We start from the raw sequence: 17681 nt of genomic DNA, 5'->3' as shown, positions 1-17681 counted from the left end.
AAAACTCCTACACACACACACACACTATTACAATCAGCCGAGTTCAGCCTTTGCAGTGGTAGCAGGATCTCCCGTGTTGTCATGTTGTTGCGTTCATTGAGGCTGAGACCACGTGGTCTGATATGCAAGCCTGGCCAAGAGGCCTCTTCAGATTTTTGTCAGTATAAATATCATATAATCAGCCAGTTTATCAGTATCAGCATCAGCCCCAAAAATCGACATCATGAAATGATACAGCCGCCTTTCAGTTTGCTCCAGAGGGAAGTTAGTTCTCAGGATTTTGGTCAGTTATTCTAGGCTGGTTTTGGGGGATTATTAAACCAATAGACCCATCTCAGGACACAAGCTGATGTGCGGAAAGTAGGAGGGAAAAGAGGCGGTGTGAGGTCAAGGAAAGGAGATGAATATGAAGATATAGTGATTGAGAGGGAGGAGGAGTGGAGGCCGAGAGGCTTTAGGGAGACTGATGGTGGTCAAAGCTGTCGTGGGGAATTTGAGGTGAACTCTGAGGAGAGGAATACAACACCCCACGAGAAACAAAAGACAGAAAAACAAAAAGCCAGGAGGACGTAGGGAGCGAGACAAAGAAGGATGCGGAGGGAGGTAGTGAGACATATAAAGATGGATCAAGCTTCCACTGAAGTGGAGAAGCAGAGACGGATTGAGAGGATGGAGAGGGAGGAGGTGTGGAAAAGCAGCCATGATGAGATGGATTCTACTGGACCATGAGATTGATGACTCTGCTTCAGAAAGAGAGGGAAGAGATAGTAGAAATGGGGGGGGGGGGGGGTAGGAGGAATAAGAGAAAAGTCCTGATGAAAAGAACCACTGCGCCCCGCAACTGGAGTCTGATAAAAGAATGAGCCGGGCCTTCCATCTCTGAACACAGCACAGGCAGCATCTTTGCACATTTCACTATCTCTAATAGGATCTATAACTACTTTTTATGTTCATCATCAGTTATGCATGGTAAAAAAAATATATATATATATTTCCCCAGAATAAGAGCAGAGCTGGTGCTACATCAAAAGAGATTACGTCTATCGCGAAGAAAGGTCTGTTTGAAAAGAAGGATTAGATTTAGTTTGGCTTTCAGACACCCAAAAAAAACCCCTGTGAATTAGTTATCCATCACTGCCTTTGAATGCAGGCTGACATTTAAATACAGAAAGCACACAACATTTGGATATAACGCACGCGCAGGTTTTTATCGTACTCCATATTGAGAGCTTAAATTCATCCCCTTACGGTCTGTCGGTGTGACCAATTAGAGCGGTGATTCGAAAAGTTGGTGGAGTTCCGCGGCAGCGTCTGGCCGGCTAACGAAGGAGAGGCTCATTACAGAATAAAATATGTAAAATCCACATGCTAGCGCCAAGCTCATTTTGACATTGAGGAGTAGAAAGGATGGTAAATGGTGGGAGTAAGTGGGGAGCGAGACCAGGAGAATGAGAGGAAGTGGATATTAATCTTTTCCCATGAGAACGTTTTACTTTCACCTTCTCTGCCTTGATCCTCCTCCCTCTCTATCTCACCCCTCCTCCTCCTCCTCCTCCCCTCATACTCCCAGAGTGGCTATGATTTGCCAGCCTGTGTCTGTGTCTGGGGCGGGGTGGATAAAGACGGGAGATAAACAGCGTTCGCAAACAGAAAGTGGTGGGAGCGGAGGCCGAGCAGGCCCCATCAACGGAGAGAGTTTCCTGGGATATTCACTTTGTTCAGACCTAGAGCTCTTATCAGAGGCAGTGATGGAATGATAGGGTAACTGGCTGTGGCACAGTGCTGCTTGTCTGGCCAGTGGACTGATGTTATGGGCTGTAATGAATAGGGAATAAGAAATAAGTCACGCTCCCTGCTGCTATAGAAGCCTTTTCGTGAAAATTACAGCATGTTGGTCGTTCAACATGCTTATCTCACTGCTGCGGTTTTACGATGTGGTTTTGATTATTAATGTTGCCTCTGTCTGTCTGTTTTCATCTTTTTTTAGATGCTGTCACGGAGCGCTGAAACACTCCTGCGAGCTGCAATGGGACACAGTAAGGCCGTGGACACGATAAGAAATCTCTTTAGTCCTCTTTTTCTATCACAACACCAACACTAGACAGCAGAGGAGTCCATTATCTGAAATTAATGTCAGCTGCGTTGCGGAGGCAGCCTCAAGCTGCACCTCCATATCTAAGTAAACCCATGGAGGCGTGGCCTCACCAGTTCCCACACTGCTGCCACTGGTAACACCAGCCAAGTGAACAGCAATGCCTTCTAAGGTCTCCTGCTTATACTTGCTGACAGTGGTTTGTTGGGCCAGCGCTCTGTGGTACCTGAGTGTGTCCCGCCCCTCCACTTCCTATGTGGGCCAGCTCACCATCCCCATACGCAAGGTGCCCAAGGTGAACAAGAATGCCACCTTCAGCAACATCCGAACGCGCTCGCTCAACCCACACGACTTTGGCTACCTCATCAACGAGGCCAAGAAGTGCGAGGCCGAGCCTCCCTTTCTTGTGATCCTGATCAGCACCACCCACAAGGAGTTTGACGCCCGTCAGGCCATCAGAGAGACATGGGGTGACGAGAGCACGTTTCCGGACGTGCGCGTGGTCACGCTCTTCCTGTTGGGTCGCAGTACCGACACTGTTCTCAATCAGATGGTGGAGCAAGAGAGTCAGATCTTTCATGACATTGTAGTGGAGGATTTTATTGATTCTTATCACAATCTGACGCTAAAGACGCTGATGGGCATGCGTTGGGTGGCTACGTTTTGCCCTAAGGCTCAGTATGTCCTCAAGACGGACAGTGACATCTTTGTCAACATGGAGAACCTCATCTACAACCTCCTGAAGCCCACCACCAAGCCCAGGAGGAGGTACTTCACCGGGTACGTCATCAATGGTGGGCCAATCAGAGACATGCGCAGCAAGTGGTACATGCCCAGGGATCTGTACCCAGAGAGCAAGTACCCCCCCTTCTGCTCCGGCACGGGTTACGTCTTCTCAGCGGACGTGGCCGAGCTCATATACAAGACCTCGTTACACACCAGGCTGCTACACCTGGAGGACGTGTACGTCGGCGTGTGCCTCCGTAAGCTCGGCATTCACCCCTTCCAGAACAGCGGCTTCAACCACTGGAAGATGGCCTACAGCCTCTGCCGCTACCGCCGGGTGGTCACCGTCCACCAGATCTCCCCCGAGGAGATGCACCGCATCTGGAACGACATGACCAGCAAGAAACACCTCAAGTGTTAGCAGGACTGTTTTTGCTAGCACCGGCGAGAGAGTCAGGGAGGAATTGACCGCCGTCTTATCAACTGCTTCTCCATCGTTGGCATTGGCAAATACTCTCCAGCACATCGCCCTGAGCTGAAGGAACAATATTGACGAAGCATCCAGGGCTTTATCTTGCTGCTGATTGCTTTGCCAGGAGTCTCTGTGGTGAAAGGCCAAAGCAGACTTCTCTGTAAAAATTCTATTTCCTCCTTCACTTTGAGGTGTTTACGAGCGCTGTGTCGCTCAGACTCGCAAATTAGGCACAAAGTTGGAAACGTTTTTCCAGAAACGTGCAAAATGTTGAGGCGGTTGGTTGTCATTGCCGGCAGCACCATCATTTTTTATAGGAAATTACACGACAGGAAGTTTAGAGGCTCGTGTTAAACTACTCGTTTGTACACGACACAAACTGTCCCCAGTTACTAAACAGCAGATTAGAGAAATGCCAACACACTTCTTTGAACCCAGACATTCGCCTGTTGGGTTGATCACAAGCTCTAATTATGAATGTTCCTCATGTATTTTCAGTTGTTTTACTTCCTGAACAAGGTGTTAATGTTGGATGTACTGTCTGGTATCGCAGCAGCTGTCATCATCATCAGGACCATGGTGAGTTTACGGTGTAATGACTCATTTAAATAGGCTGAAACATGTACCATGTTGTTCTTACTGTAGGAAAGCTGTGGATTAGGAGCTCTTTGCCTCTGTGATACTCTTTTCAGAATCAGACTTATTTTCTTAAACAACAGATCCACAGATCTTTGTGAAAGTGTCCAGAAGGCGCGAAGAAGATATCGGCTGCTCGCAAGTGAATGTTACTTCTGTGTAATGTGCGGTTATTTGTCTTAGGCCGTGCTGTGAGCAGCCTGCAGACTATTATATTTTCTATTACTTGAACATAAAGGAGAACAGATGTGGAAGAGTGTGCTGGAGACAGATATAACACTTTTGAGTGCGCCCCCCCCCCCCCCCCCTTTTCAATTATTTGAGATTAAATAAACCGCTTTTATAAAGCTTGATATTGTATTTATTACAGAAAACAATATAAAAGTTTTTTTATTCCACTCAATTGAGTACAAGTACCCTGTAAGTTAATACACCCACACATGCATATAAGGAAACGAGATTACAGCCTGGAGTGTTTCACAGTGACTCAGTGGCGTGCTGTGATTTTTACAGATGGGATGGGTTTACAATGTGCTGTGGTTGTTTGGGTGCTTGTCAAGGGCAGCTTGACACTCACAGTTCTCTGTAGCTAGCTAAAGCTAATCCAGAATCATCCACATGTCTGAGAAATGCTGCTCCCTCCTCTGCTTAACCAATCCCAGCCTTTCGTTGACGACTGATAGTCAACCCACAGCGGCCACAAAAGGCAGTAAGGAGAGATATATCGCTTCCACTTTACGTTGGCGTCGTCTGTTTTAGCTTTAACTGGTCGAGCACCGCCGGCCGTCTTGCTTTTCCTGACACTGCGACGACTGTTGGCAAACACGAGCTGTGCAGAAATGACAGCGTCTCATTAGGGCCGCTGTTCGCCGCAGCAGCTGTGCTCGGTTTGAAGCGACTTCCAGCTCGTCGCTGATGGGCGAACACCGGGCGAACGCTGAAATCTCCGTGTGGCTCTGGAAACAACGGAGCCGTGTGTTGTTGTTGTTTTCCATGCAGGTGTTGATGCGTGTGCCTAAGTGGCAAGCAGACTGCTTTGCAATGTGTGATTACTTCAAATGCAGCATCTGTGTGTTTGGCAGCCAAATGGGTGTTTTCAACTGTAATGTCTTAACGAGAGGAATCACCCAGGTGAAGGGATTTTTATGTTCAAGTAAAGTGCGGATACTTTCTGTAGGTCACTTTATTACATCAGTCAGTCTAGAACATGAAAAAAATAAATGAATTTGGGTTTTTTTCCCATTATTTATGGCCATGAAAATAGAAACTGGCTGTGTGTGTGGATAAGCAAGCCTCGTTACAGGAAGTCAAAGAGAACACTTTAAGGTTTATCAGTGAGGACAGATGGATTGTAGCCTGTGTTAAGCAGAGAACTCATTCACCTTTGTCCATTGACAGCTCCTATGGACACTGAAGATCATTATTATTAACAGTAATTCCCTGAAACATCTGATAGCTTTTTTTCAGGTGTGTTTTAGTGGATAGTTTGTTGCGTTGGGTTTGTGAACGCTTTGTTCCAGGCGTCGTCGTCATCATCATCATCCGAGGGAGCGGCGTCGCTCCTGTGGGATTCGGTGCCACAGAAATGAAAAACGTCTTCTGTTCTGTACTTGCAAAGATAAACATGAAAATGTGGGAAGCACTTGTGGCGCGGCTCTTTCTTCAAACACTTTCTCTCGAAACTCTTGTGGGAGCTTGTAGGCAGCAAACACACCACTGTTGTTACGACTTCTTCATAATAAAAAAAAAAAAAACGACTCCCGGATGGCGCCTTTACTTCAAATGCTTCTTTTTGATCAGTTTCTAGAACAGTTTTTGAAACCATGATATAATTGAAACAGTTTTATTCCGGTTTGTTCTTTAGGTTTATTGTGTGGAGAAGAATAGAATTCAACCCCCAAACAGCCACAGTATGTTATCAGTTAATGACTTGCTCAGTCGTGTACATGTGAAATAACTCTCATTCACGGCTTCTTATCCTCAGCGCTGTGTTTTGCATTCCTCTGATCACCCCCTATGGCATGTGCAGTTTTATACAATATGCTGAGTAATAGAAAGCCTGCTCTGTAATTGGCCAAACAACCCAGTGGTAGAGCGTTTAAATGGCTAAAGCTCGGGGAAAATGAAAAGCGAGTGATTATTCCGGGGCTTGTGGTAAATGAACCTCATAACGAGCGAGGCGGAGAGTGCTAGACAATTGGGAACACTCAGATTTCAAAACAAAGCATTGGAAGGCAGGCCTGTGGAGCCTTGAGTAGAAATACAATGCTATTAGGACGTAGAGTAGACCTTGGTTTGGCATTGTGGTCTAGTTAGATGGTGTAAAGACTGGAGGCTGATTTCTTAATGCTGCATAATCCGCTGCAGAGAACAAATCATGAAAAAGCAGCCTTTTTAATCTTGGTATTCATATTCATAGTCTTCCACTTCTTCTTTTTGCCCGAAACGCTTTCTCCTCAGCCTTTCAGTTAGCGTGACCTCCTCGTGACCTGTCCTTTGAGGCACAGAGGCGTGCATGTTTACGAGAAAATAGCCGCGGAATAAATTGGCGGTGTGCAATCTGCCATCTGTGCAGGCGCGGTAGCACCAAGGTGAGAGAAAGAGGGTTCATTGAGAGCAGCTGGGGGGAGCCGCGGTACAGTCCTCTTCTTCCTCCAGGAAAAGTGCCATCAGAGCGAGCGGCGCTGGGATGCGTCAGAACGCTGCAGCTCCTCTGAAATGATTATGACAGCTTGATGTGCGAGCGGCTGAGCTTTTAAGGTGGCCCGAAGTGATGGGTAATTTTGGGATCTGCCGGATGTTCTTTTGTTGCTCGATGACTGACCGTGATGTGCAGTTCTGTGCACAGTTTTTCTGGCCCCCAAATGTTTTGATCACGTTTTGCATAAAGTTTTTTTAAAAATCTTCAGCGTCCGTCAGCAGTCGGTCTAGTTTTGCCACCCGGAGCACGCCTGTGTCGGGAAACTGATATCTACTTCCTCCTCGCCGAGACTCAAAGGTCAAAACTCAGTGACCCAGTTCAGACTCCATGTTAATCTTCGCCCTGTCCTGCCACGTTGTAAACATTTGATAAATATACATCAAAAAAAAGTTGATTTTTGGATGCCGGCTGCCTCTGAGACGTTCAGATTTATTTTGGAATTACTTCTCTGCAAAACAAATCAATGGCAGCGAGGCTGAATGAGCTGCAGACCCGTGCTTCGCTCTCCTGCATAAGTGACGTACTTGTCATTTGCTGTTTTATAGGCACTCGCGTTCTGCATCGTTCCACGTGTCCAGCAGCAGGATTTGAACCCCACTCCTCCTCCTCCCCCCTCTTTGCTGCTGCAGACCAACCTAAATATTGATATCTGGCATTAATATTGATATCTGCCAGGTTATACTGTCCTTGTCGATGACAGCATTTCAGCCCCATGAATTATTTTCTGTCATCCATAACAGATAGATGGGATTTAAATAGGAAGCATACATCAGGATGTGAGGGAGGTGCACCACAAGCTCTTGACAGAGATAAGTGTGACAGCCAGGCCGAATTTGAAATGCGTTGAGCGATAAATTAACTCTTAATGCCCTGGGATCTCTGGATGGAGGCTCGGGAGCTCAACCTCACCTTCCTGCGAAAAGCAGCGCGGGCTCGTATTTATGATCCGCTGCGAGCTGAGGAGGAATATTTGCATGAGAGCGGAGTCTCATAAATACCTGATGGGCTGGTGAATATCAAGATCATTTGATTCAGAGAGCAGGTAGAGAGAACAAGGAATTCAGAACAGGCCTTGCTATGTATTTGATGTCGGTATTTTTTTGTATTATTTAGCATACCTGAGGAAAGTATGCAACTCGTGCTTATCTGTCATGGAGGCTGCAGCGTGCAGAGGATCTGTGACTTTGTGTGTTTGATGTATATGGAGGTGTTCCTTTCTTCCAGCAGAACTCAGCCTTTCCATAGGCTTTTAGCTAAGTATTTCAGCTAGCATGCTAACTAGCTTTCATGCAGTAACTATGGCAAAACATAGTGTTAACAGGTGCCTGTGCAACTGCAGCTCTCAGTGCATCTTGGAAACTCGTTACTGAGCTGAAAACAGTCTTTGCTTCAACAAAATGGCGCATTTATCTTTACATCATCTTCCTCAAATATATAAAAGTAGTCATTTCACTCCTTTCATATTAATCCCAAACTCCGCAGATACAGAATCTGACCGCTTTGAATTCATCTTCCAGCTGATGTGATAGGAGGATTCTAAAATCCTTGTTGTCTTAATTAGAGCTCGGTGAAATGAAGCTGCCGAGGCCCGAAGCTAACGTTGGAAGATGCACTTGGGAAAACAGTTAATTAGTAATTGTTGCATGTGCTTAAGGAACTGAATCAAACTCTCTCCAACTCTCGTTTTTTTTTGTTTTTTTTTTTTTTTCATTTGAAATTTCAGACTTTTAACTTCATCCCAGGACAAAGAGCGACTTTAATTCACATATCTCTGTTAAATCTTTGCCATCTCTCTGATGTATAATCAGCAGTTGGACTTTGATGGAAGGCCTGAAGTGCTCTCATATTAATAACGACCTCGTGATGATTGGTTTCCTTAGATCACAAAATAATTACACCAAAGTGCGAAGGGAAGTTTTTTTAAAAGTTTTCTTTGACCAGCTGTAAACTTACTGTATTTCCCAAAATGCAGATCTGTTCTTATAAGAAGTTTAACCCGATATAGTCGAAGTTTACTCCCTCCAAACTTCTCTTTCTTCCTCTCTGCTCGGTGTAAAAGCCTGTGTTTCTTTTTCACTGGGTCATTGACTTTGATTAGGTTCCTACAACCCACTGCACAAATACTTTTAACATTGATCTGTCGGGGTTTGGTTACTTTGACGTCTCGCGCATCACAGCTAAAACGGAGAATTGAGTTACTTTTATCCGCCCCTCGTGCCTGAGATGCTGTTGCAGCGTGCGTGTAGGCTAAACATGGGGTTTCTCAGTCATTAGCTGCGGTCCAAACCTCTCTCTGGTGAGGACCCCCGTCGGGAGTTCATTGCCTCGTTTGGGATGTAATTAATCTCTATTAAAACCACATCCATCTCACTCCTTACCTGACCCGCATCTCGCACGCAATTTTGCGCTTCAGGACACAAACCGCTGGGAAACGGTGCCTGAAGAGACGGCGAGGGAAAGGATGTAGAAGACGAGTGCTTTCCAGGAGGAGGGAGAGTCTAAAGGCCGAGCTTAAAACGCAGAGAGGAGATAGACGGCAGAGAAAGACGTATGATCTCACCGGCGACGTGTAAAGACGTTTCGTGAGAATAACGGCGAGCAGTGTTTTCTCTTTAACTGCGTACTTGTCAGCTTTCTCCGTTCACTTCCTGGCCCCATTTCTCAGCCTCCCGCCGCCTTTCCCATCTCTTTCTGTCTCTGATAATCTAAGCCAGGCTTAAACCTCCATGTACTCTATCTGCTTCCCCCTCTCTCTCTCTCTCTGCCCCCCCCCCCCCCCCCCCACCGTCTGATTCCGTTCTTACTGCGAGGCCTGAGAAATCCTCAGCAGATGCCTGAGAGACTGTTTGGCTGGCTCCATGCTGTTGACAGACAACACAGCTTTAAATGTGAAAACAAGGCTATTTTCGAGCAGGCTTTGCAGAGATGGAATGCATGAATTTATAGACAGAGTGGGGGAGAAAACAAAACAAAAAAAAAAAAACCTCACAGACGTTTTTCTTTGCACTTGTTTGACATTTCTCTCCTAACTTGTCAACAGGAAACGCTTTGTGCGAGCAGCGCGGAGGAAAACGCAGACATTTTGTGCCTGTCACGGTGAGGGCTTCCATCCTGAGACGTTACATATGCTGCACATGGACAGGTTCTCATTGATCTGGATTCCTCACCGACCGTCTCACATTTCCCCGAATGCATGCGGCTCATATCGTTTTACACCTAGCTTACAACTAAATTTGGCAAGATAGAACAATGAAGTTAATATTCAAGCCGCCGCCTGTTCAGTTATCGTCTACATAAAACGCCACCTTCTTGACTGAAATTGCCTTAGGCCTCGATACGATGACACAAATTCAGAGATAATTTCGTCAGACAGAACACCGCCATGCATTCCAATTACACAGCAGCTGGACTCTGTCAGAGAAATTCATTTCTCTAAGTCGGGCAGGACGAAATAAACAGGTTTTACACCCGTTGCCGGGATGACAGGAAGTAGTGTGCTGTTTCGTGTTGCCGGGTAGAAAGTGAAGCTGTGGATGTGTGGTTTGTGTCACCTGGAGAATCACCGACCTGCAGGTAACGTCTTCCTCTGTATTAACCAAACCACAACCGCATTCTCCTCCTCACATTAACCAGGTGTTTTTTGTAGCTTCACCTTTTTATTTCTCTCTTTCCCTCTGTTTTCAGTGTAAAGCCACGTGTTCTCCTGATCGGCTCTACGTTCTGTTTCTGTGCCAGAGCTTGATTTGTTTGACAGAGACCTTGAAGGCATCAGATAAAAGGTTCGTGCTTGTTAAATCTTCTAGATTTAGATAAGAATGAAGATGCATCAGAAGGGAACTTAATCGTCCCTCATTGTGCAGGAAAAACTGTGCACGGCTCCTTTAAACATGGTGAATTTAACCACATAGCTGGTCATTAAACGGCGAGGGAATGTTGATGACTGACAGTCGAGGGAATCTGTTCACCGTAAGGCTTCGTTTTCTCGTGGCCAGCCTGAGGGTTTGTTTGGAGCCTGGCTGTTTCTTCCCCTGTTTGACTCCTTTTTAGTAAAACTGCTTCATTCCAAGATCTCAGTAATTCATTTCGTGGCCAGAACTTTCCACTAACAGCAACTGAATCTCCGCATGTTGTGATTTAGAGTTTACGTAATTCCATTGTGTGTCTCTCTCTCTCCTTTTCTGCCCGGCACCTCCTGCAATCACCTCCCCTCCCTTGTCAATTTCTCCCTCCTCCGTTCCTGCGCCGATAAGCTCGGGGGGGCCCGTTTGCGGTCCTTCCCATCCGTCACACAAATCTGGGCCGAACCGCAGGTAGGCGGCAAATAAATGACTGACGGCGTGAAGCCCGACAAATCCTCATGCGCGGTGTCAAATCTAGCTTCACGGAAAAAATTCAATCAAACCTCAAGTGTCTGGGAGATGAATAGCTGCCATTATTCATACTCGACGCGAGGCGCTCCGTGTTGGTTGTTTACGTGAGTGCATGAAGATGCAGGTTACACTCCCTCTGCAGAGCTGATAAAAAAAAAAAGAAAAGTTTTAGTGATAATCAAACACTAAAAATCGATTCAGCAAAGTGCTGGTACTGGGAAAATTGTGGAGGAGGAGGAGGGAGGGGCTCTGTTACCCAGGAGGCTGAGGTCAGAGAGGCTGAGGGCGAACGCAAGGTCAACTGTTACATTACATCTGAGGCTTCTTCTTCTTCTTCTTCTTTCCTATTGCTTCCAATTTCCTTAATACAGGGGAGCTGTTCTTCTTCCCTGCACCCTGGAAGATAATCGACAATGAAATTAAGTGGCGGCAGGCCCGTGTCAGTGGGGGATTGTGGAGGATGTGACAGCTCGGGGGCTGATGGGAGATAATCACAAGACTCAATAACCGCTGCCAAGAGAATTGCTCCAGGCTTCTTTATGGTCATAATAACCTCAGCCTTGTCTGGCTCTGTAAGGTAAGTCAAACAACAGCACAAACATTTTGGTCTGGGTGCACGGTCGTATACACAAACGCACACGGGGTGTACACACATAAGCTCGCTAACATCCCTCTGTCACACCCAGACAGAAGCTCACACGTATGAGATATGTCACTGTCAGCTCAAACTGCCCCCCCCACCCCCGGGGCAATATCCACTCCAACACACACACACACATACACACAGAAGGAGTGTACACTTACCAAATCATGACAAATCACCCTCTCCACTGGCTGTCCCACCTTAGGGGGTTGTAACAACAGTGTCAGCTCAGATGAGGAAAGAGGCGGCTCACCGACGTGGAATCATTGAACCTGACGACAGCTTTTACTTTCATGTTATCAGGCTGCTTTAATTCATTAGGCTCTTTGAGGTTTGAACAAAGTTTCCCTCAAATTTCTTTAATCTGGTTTGTTTTCATCTCTTCTTCTTTTTCTTTTTTTTTTTTGTCTTGTTGGGCGTCACTCTGAGGGAGGCAGCTGTTGAATAGCCCGCAATTCGATGCAGTTTATTCTCTCAATTTGTGAAACATCGCATTTTAATGTTTTGACATTTGTTTTTTGTTGTTGTTGTTTTTTATTGTTTTATTTCTTGCGTGTTAATGGAAAATGATGAAACAGCCGAAACTGACTGTCTTTCCTCTTCTGAGCATTCAACTGGCTGACAAACCGCTGTCAGTGCAAATTACTCATGCAAATAGGCACAGCACGGTAATTACACCCTGCCAACAGTATAAACACACACTCACACTCACACATACACATGCTGTAGCCACAGTGAAGTCCACCCTTGTGGGTTAAACCAGTATTATCTGCTATTGAAACTATCATTGTTAAACAAAATCATAATATTAACACTGAAGAGCACGGCTCTGTTTCACACATAATAACAGTGTTTAATGGGGAACAAATGAAAGTCACTGTGGCTCAGCTGCTTCTCCCGCACACGCCTGACCCACAACTCATCATAACACAACTGGATGCTTTGGGAGAATTAGCTGACTAAGAGAAAAATCATGAGTTAACAGTAAAGGAGTAAAACTTTATGATTATAAATCTGTTGTTAAGTTGAGTTGTTTAAGTTGTTCAGTTTGGTTTTTTTTTCCTGTTGTGGTTTTTTTTCCATTTGTTTCTACGTCCTGGTGTTACTTTGAGCCATCTGGCCCAGGAGAGAGCGCGAGAACAGGTGTGAACCTGTTGCTTTCAGCTGTGGGGTCGAACGCGTAGGCGGAGTGTGAAACGACGATTAGTCAAAACACAATATGGTTTTGTGGCTGCATTGCATTCTGGTCTATTGAGACCGCTGTCGGACCAGAAGCTGGCGTCTCTGCCTCTGTGATGATGGATTTCTCCCTGTGGGATTCTTGAGAAGATCTCACTCTGGGACTGATGTTTACTTTTTTGTTTATTTGTTTGTTTGCTTTTTTTTTTTTTTTTATGGGAGTCAGTTCTGAAGAATAATCCCCTGGAAGATAATCAAAGACAGTCAGTGGCTGTGTTATTAGTGTTTGAGCTGTGGTTGTTTACCATGTTGGACTGTTTTTAACCCTGTGAGCCCGTACGTATCATATATGATACCCACATTTCTGGGACTCATTGCATCACCATCAAGCATAAACTTTGCATTTAACCCTTTTAGATGAACTCTTATGCTCGTATACTGACTCCTGGTAGACACTCCTCACTTTTCTAAATGTTTTGACATGTGTGATACAAACAAAAAATATACTTAGAATTTTTTTTTTTTAATTTTTTTTTTTTACATTTTGTCAAAGGGACAAATAAAGAGTTCATATTTGAAAAATTAGAATTTTCTGACCATTCTTTCATAGTTCAGGTCTCACAGGGTTAATGGTGTTGTACAGAAGCTGTGGTATTCTAAGAAGACATGTGATGTATATATATAATTTATTTGAACATCAAATCACAGTTCTGAGATTTAAAGTTGTAATATTACAAGAATTAAGTCTATTAATTTTATATATTTTATATATATATATACAGTATGTATATACACAGTCAGAACCAACCTGTTGTGCCTTGACACTGCAGGAGAGCACTGCTGTTTCTGCACAGACGAGTTGCATGTGTCATTATCAAAGGCCCATTACCAGACTGATGTCTCAGTTCAGTGTTGCTCTTTAAGTCAGTCGTTGCCGGGCTCACTCAGCAGGATGTTAGAGCCGTGTTGTGCGACAAGGCTCGGCGAGCTGGGCGAGCGTCAGCCGCTCTCACAGGTTTTTTTTTTTTTTTTTTTCTGCCGAGCAACACTCCAAGGTCAATCATCGCCTCGTTTACTGAAAAGCTATTTGCTAATCCAGCTAATAGCTCTGGTAAGAGACTGTATCTGATTGAGAATCAGACTGCATACTGTTTAGACAGCAGCACGTTAATGTTATCTTGGGTTATTTCAAGGGGATTGGACGTAGAGGGTGGAGGGGAGGGGGGGAAATGAGAAATATCAGCTGGGCAGGGAGGTGCAGCAAATCACATTAGGTTACAGGAAGATGGTTGCCCTGGTTCCCAGGAGCAGCAGCTGCATCGACAGTGAACGCCACGCCATGATATAGTTTAACGTGGCTGTCCACACGCCATGTTTATTCATCCCTGTGGGGCGAAGCAAAGCCCCCAGAGAGCTCGTAACCGTTCCCTGGCGTATTATGACTTGAGTGTCACTCTGCTTTCCCAGTGAATGAGCAGATGAAACGCTGGGCTTCATACATGCTAAACATGTGCTCCTCCGCCGTCAGCAGCAGCATCCAAGGTCAAAGAGGTGTAGCGCACGTGGACGTGAGTCCAGATTGGCCTGTGCGTTAACGGCACGTTAGCGTCTTTGCTCTAAAGTGAAAAGAAGAATCATCAGGTTGATTTTTAAGAATCATGCTTGTTGTTTCGAAACAGCGAATTAAAGGTGACAAAGGTTTGTGTTTAATGCAAACTGAGCTTCTTCCAGCTCCTGATAAAAAACCCACAACCTGCCTGCAGAACCTTCAATTACCACCTGATCGCCTCAGTAATAGATAGGCTCACCCGAGGCCAGCGCGGTGTTTGGAACTTAACAACACTCACAGGGTGTAATTCATAATTTATGCCTTGCTCTAATAATAGTGATTTTTATCAGGCGTATTCACGGTTACTCAGAATGTACCACTCCAGATAAAGAGGAAATTGAATTCATTGTTTTTTTGTTTTTTTTTAATAGAGGCGTAATGTAAATCATTCAGATGTTCCAGAGCCGTGTGCTACGTGCAGGATACAAGTCATTGTCGTGACATTGCTGCCAGGCAAGTGTGACAGTCACCCGGAGAACGAGGTTATAGGAGGCTATAGGCAAGGAAATATTTAGCTTAGCTTAGCTTAGCTTAGCATAAAGAAAAGGCTGGAAGCAGAGGGAACAAGCCAGGCAATTAAAAACAGAGTGAGAATTAACATGTGAATTATACACACTGGTGATTAACAAGAGTTGCTTTTCTTCTTCTGTGGCAGAGGCATCATCTGACACCTCCAGCCCCCTGGACCAGTCTGACCACTGAGAGACCAACCCTCTCCATCAGACTCACGGTAAGACAGCAAACAGGCCCGATCCATGAAGTGAAAGGGATTAGGAAGTGTAATGTAATTACTGAACTCATAATCCCTTACACCGTGTGTCACACATGAATTTACTGTAACAGGTTACTAAGAGGTTTTTCTGCCAAATACCCGATCATCCATCACACATCATGTTTTAAATTTCTAAAACTAAGTTTCATTAGAGCTGCTGTGGTGCATTTCTCCACCTGTGTGGTGATGTCCCTGAGCGTGCTGCGTTCAGGCACACCTTTAAAGGGTGGTTTTATTTAACACTAAATACCTAAACCTGTGTACCCGCTCTCTGAGCCGCAGCCTCAATTTGAAAACAGGAAACTGTGCAGATATTTCCTGTTCAGCCCCTGATACGTTGCACTTCTCGCTCCACACTCACTATTAATGAATAACTAACTTATTACAGGATCCTCCCTGTGGTCACAGTTACTGTTATTGGTGCTGTAATAATGATTATGATAATGACAAGCTTTAATGGTAATGACTGTCATCAGTAATGATGGAATTAGGCTCATGTTATATTGTAGCTTCTTTTCACTTCCCCTTGGGTTAATGATACATCTTCAACCGTGGATTTATTTTACAATGGCCGCTGTAATTTCACTTTTATGGGACTGTCCGCGTTTGAGCCAGACGGAAGAGAAGACATGAAACCTCAGCGGTTTTTAATATCGAGCTTGAAGCATCTCAAGTCAAGTGCTCGTCAGTTCATGATAGAATTATGCCGAAAACAAATCTGGGACCAAACAAACTCTATTTGCTCATGCAGCTGCTGCGTGTTAGACTCTCAGTGCTCGGTGTGTGTGTGTATATTAAAGGCTGAGCATGTATATTCAGAACTGAATTAATATTCAGAGTTAAGAGGGCACTTAAACACAGCCCCTGAACAGATAAAAACTATCTACTTAGTATGATTGAGCTTTTGAAAGGAGATTCAAACAGGAGACACAAACTCCGAGTCAATCACAAGCTCAGAGCTGGAACATAACCTCCAGCGACTACCTCGGATCAGAGGACTTTTTCTTTATGCTCTCTGTAACCTGAAGCCAAGTCTCATTTTAATTTCTTCTCTTCTCGGCCCGGCTCTCTGCTGCATTTAAATTCTGATTCAAGGCACCAACACCCGCCACCACCCTAAGGCCAACTATTGACAAGGCGAAAAAAAAACAAGGGTGTCCTCCATCTTATTTACTGCTCCTGTGAGCCAACCAATTTGCTGGCCATCCGCTCACTGAGCTGTAATGGCTTCTTGACTGTCAGCACTTTAAAATCCTTTAGAGACCCTGCTGTCCGGTGCACAGCGGGTGAGGCCGGGGCAGAAAACTGTAACACAAACAGTAAAAGAAATGACCCTTATGGGAAATTAAGGGAGAGATGTAATTATGAGAGGTGCACACAGTAATCCATGTGACTGCACCTGCGCCTTATAAAGCCTAATGTGTCTTTTCAGAGTTAATTCTGATGTCTAATAATCAATATTCTTGTGAAGCGTAATGAATTATTTAGCATCTTTAAAATTTGTGAGAGAAATTAGCAGAAAAGAAGAGATATCACATCTGTTATTCCCTGTGTTGTGTTTGTTTATGTGAACTTATATTAAGATCATACAAAACACACACACAGGAGTTTAGTTATGGCTCTCACACCCAACAGAGACACATCACTCAGCCTCCGACGCCTGTTTTCATCAGTCAGAATTGCATTGACATTACATGGCACAAAGTCAAACAGTGTCCTCTCCCTGAATGAATTGGCAGGAGAAGCTGCGAGATTAGGCTGCGTCGGAGGAATGCTAATACGCCGGGAGCCTGGCTCTGGAGATGTCGTGATTAAAAGACTCAATTTCCCTGAGGTGAGTGTGGTGTGATCGCATATTACCGCTAACTGATGGAGTGTCTCTGACATCTGCACTCTGACACGGCGGGGCCCGTCACGAGCGGCAGCGTCGGCCCCCGTTAACGTGGAATGGAATGGAGAGCGAGGCCCCGCGCGTTGGATTAAATATTCCCGTCAGGGTCGAGGATTCGTTCAGTCATGGAGTTCTTAAGTAGCTGTGTCGTGTTATCAAACTGCTTATTCATGGTTTAGTTTATGTAAGTAAAAAAAAAAAAAAAAAAAAAAAAGTGGAGGGAGAGGCCTACAGCAGCTCTCTGCTATAAACGGCTAAGCCCTGAAATGCTGCCATCCGGCATTATCTTCACATTGCAGGAAGCCCTGCCATGCATTATCCCAACATGTGTCTCAGTGGAAGGCGTTTCAGAGCAGCAGGTTTTAATGCGGTCGAGCTTTGCTGCGCCGCTGCTGAGAAACACTGACACTAACCCTTCTCTGTGTTCATTACAAGCATATCATCTTGTCATTCGAACGGCTGATTGACAGCCAGAAACTGGAAATTTCCTCCTTTGCTTCCCCTATGTGATATTTGCACATTTTAGCCTCTTCGCTACAAATAACTGTGCCTTTCCCTCTGTACCTTGCAGGCAGCATGTGATTTGTATT

General features: G+C 45.1%; 1 protein-coding gene across 1 annotated transcript in view; it reads left to right on the top strand.

Annotated features, from left to right (window-relative positions):
• Positions 1-3343, top strand: part of LOC121178119 (beta-1,3-galactosyltransferase 1-like) — a 40013-nt gene extending 36670 nt beyond the window's left edge. Inside the window, exon 2 of the mRNA XM_041032643.1 lies at positions 1988-3343. Within this exon, the coding sequence (XP_040888577.1) occupies positions 2253-3239 (987 nt within the window). The 5' untranslated portion in view covers positions 1988-2252 and the 3' untranslated portion in view covers positions 3240-3343. The remainder of the gene's footprint in view (positions 1-1987) is intronic.
• Positions 3344-17681: the final 14338 nt, after the last annotated feature.

This window comes from Toxotes jaculatrix, chromosome 24 (genome assembly GCF_017976425.1).
Source record: "Toxotes jaculatrix isolate fToxJac2 chromosome 24, fToxJac2.pri, whole genome shotgun sequence".
Classification (NCBI taxonomy): domain Eukaryota; kingdom Metazoa; phylum Chordata; class Actinopteri; family Toxotidae; genus Toxotes; species Toxotes jaculatrix.
The sequence above is the reverse complement of the archived record's forward strand: the minus strand, read 5'-3'. Positions and strand labels throughout refer to the sequence as shown.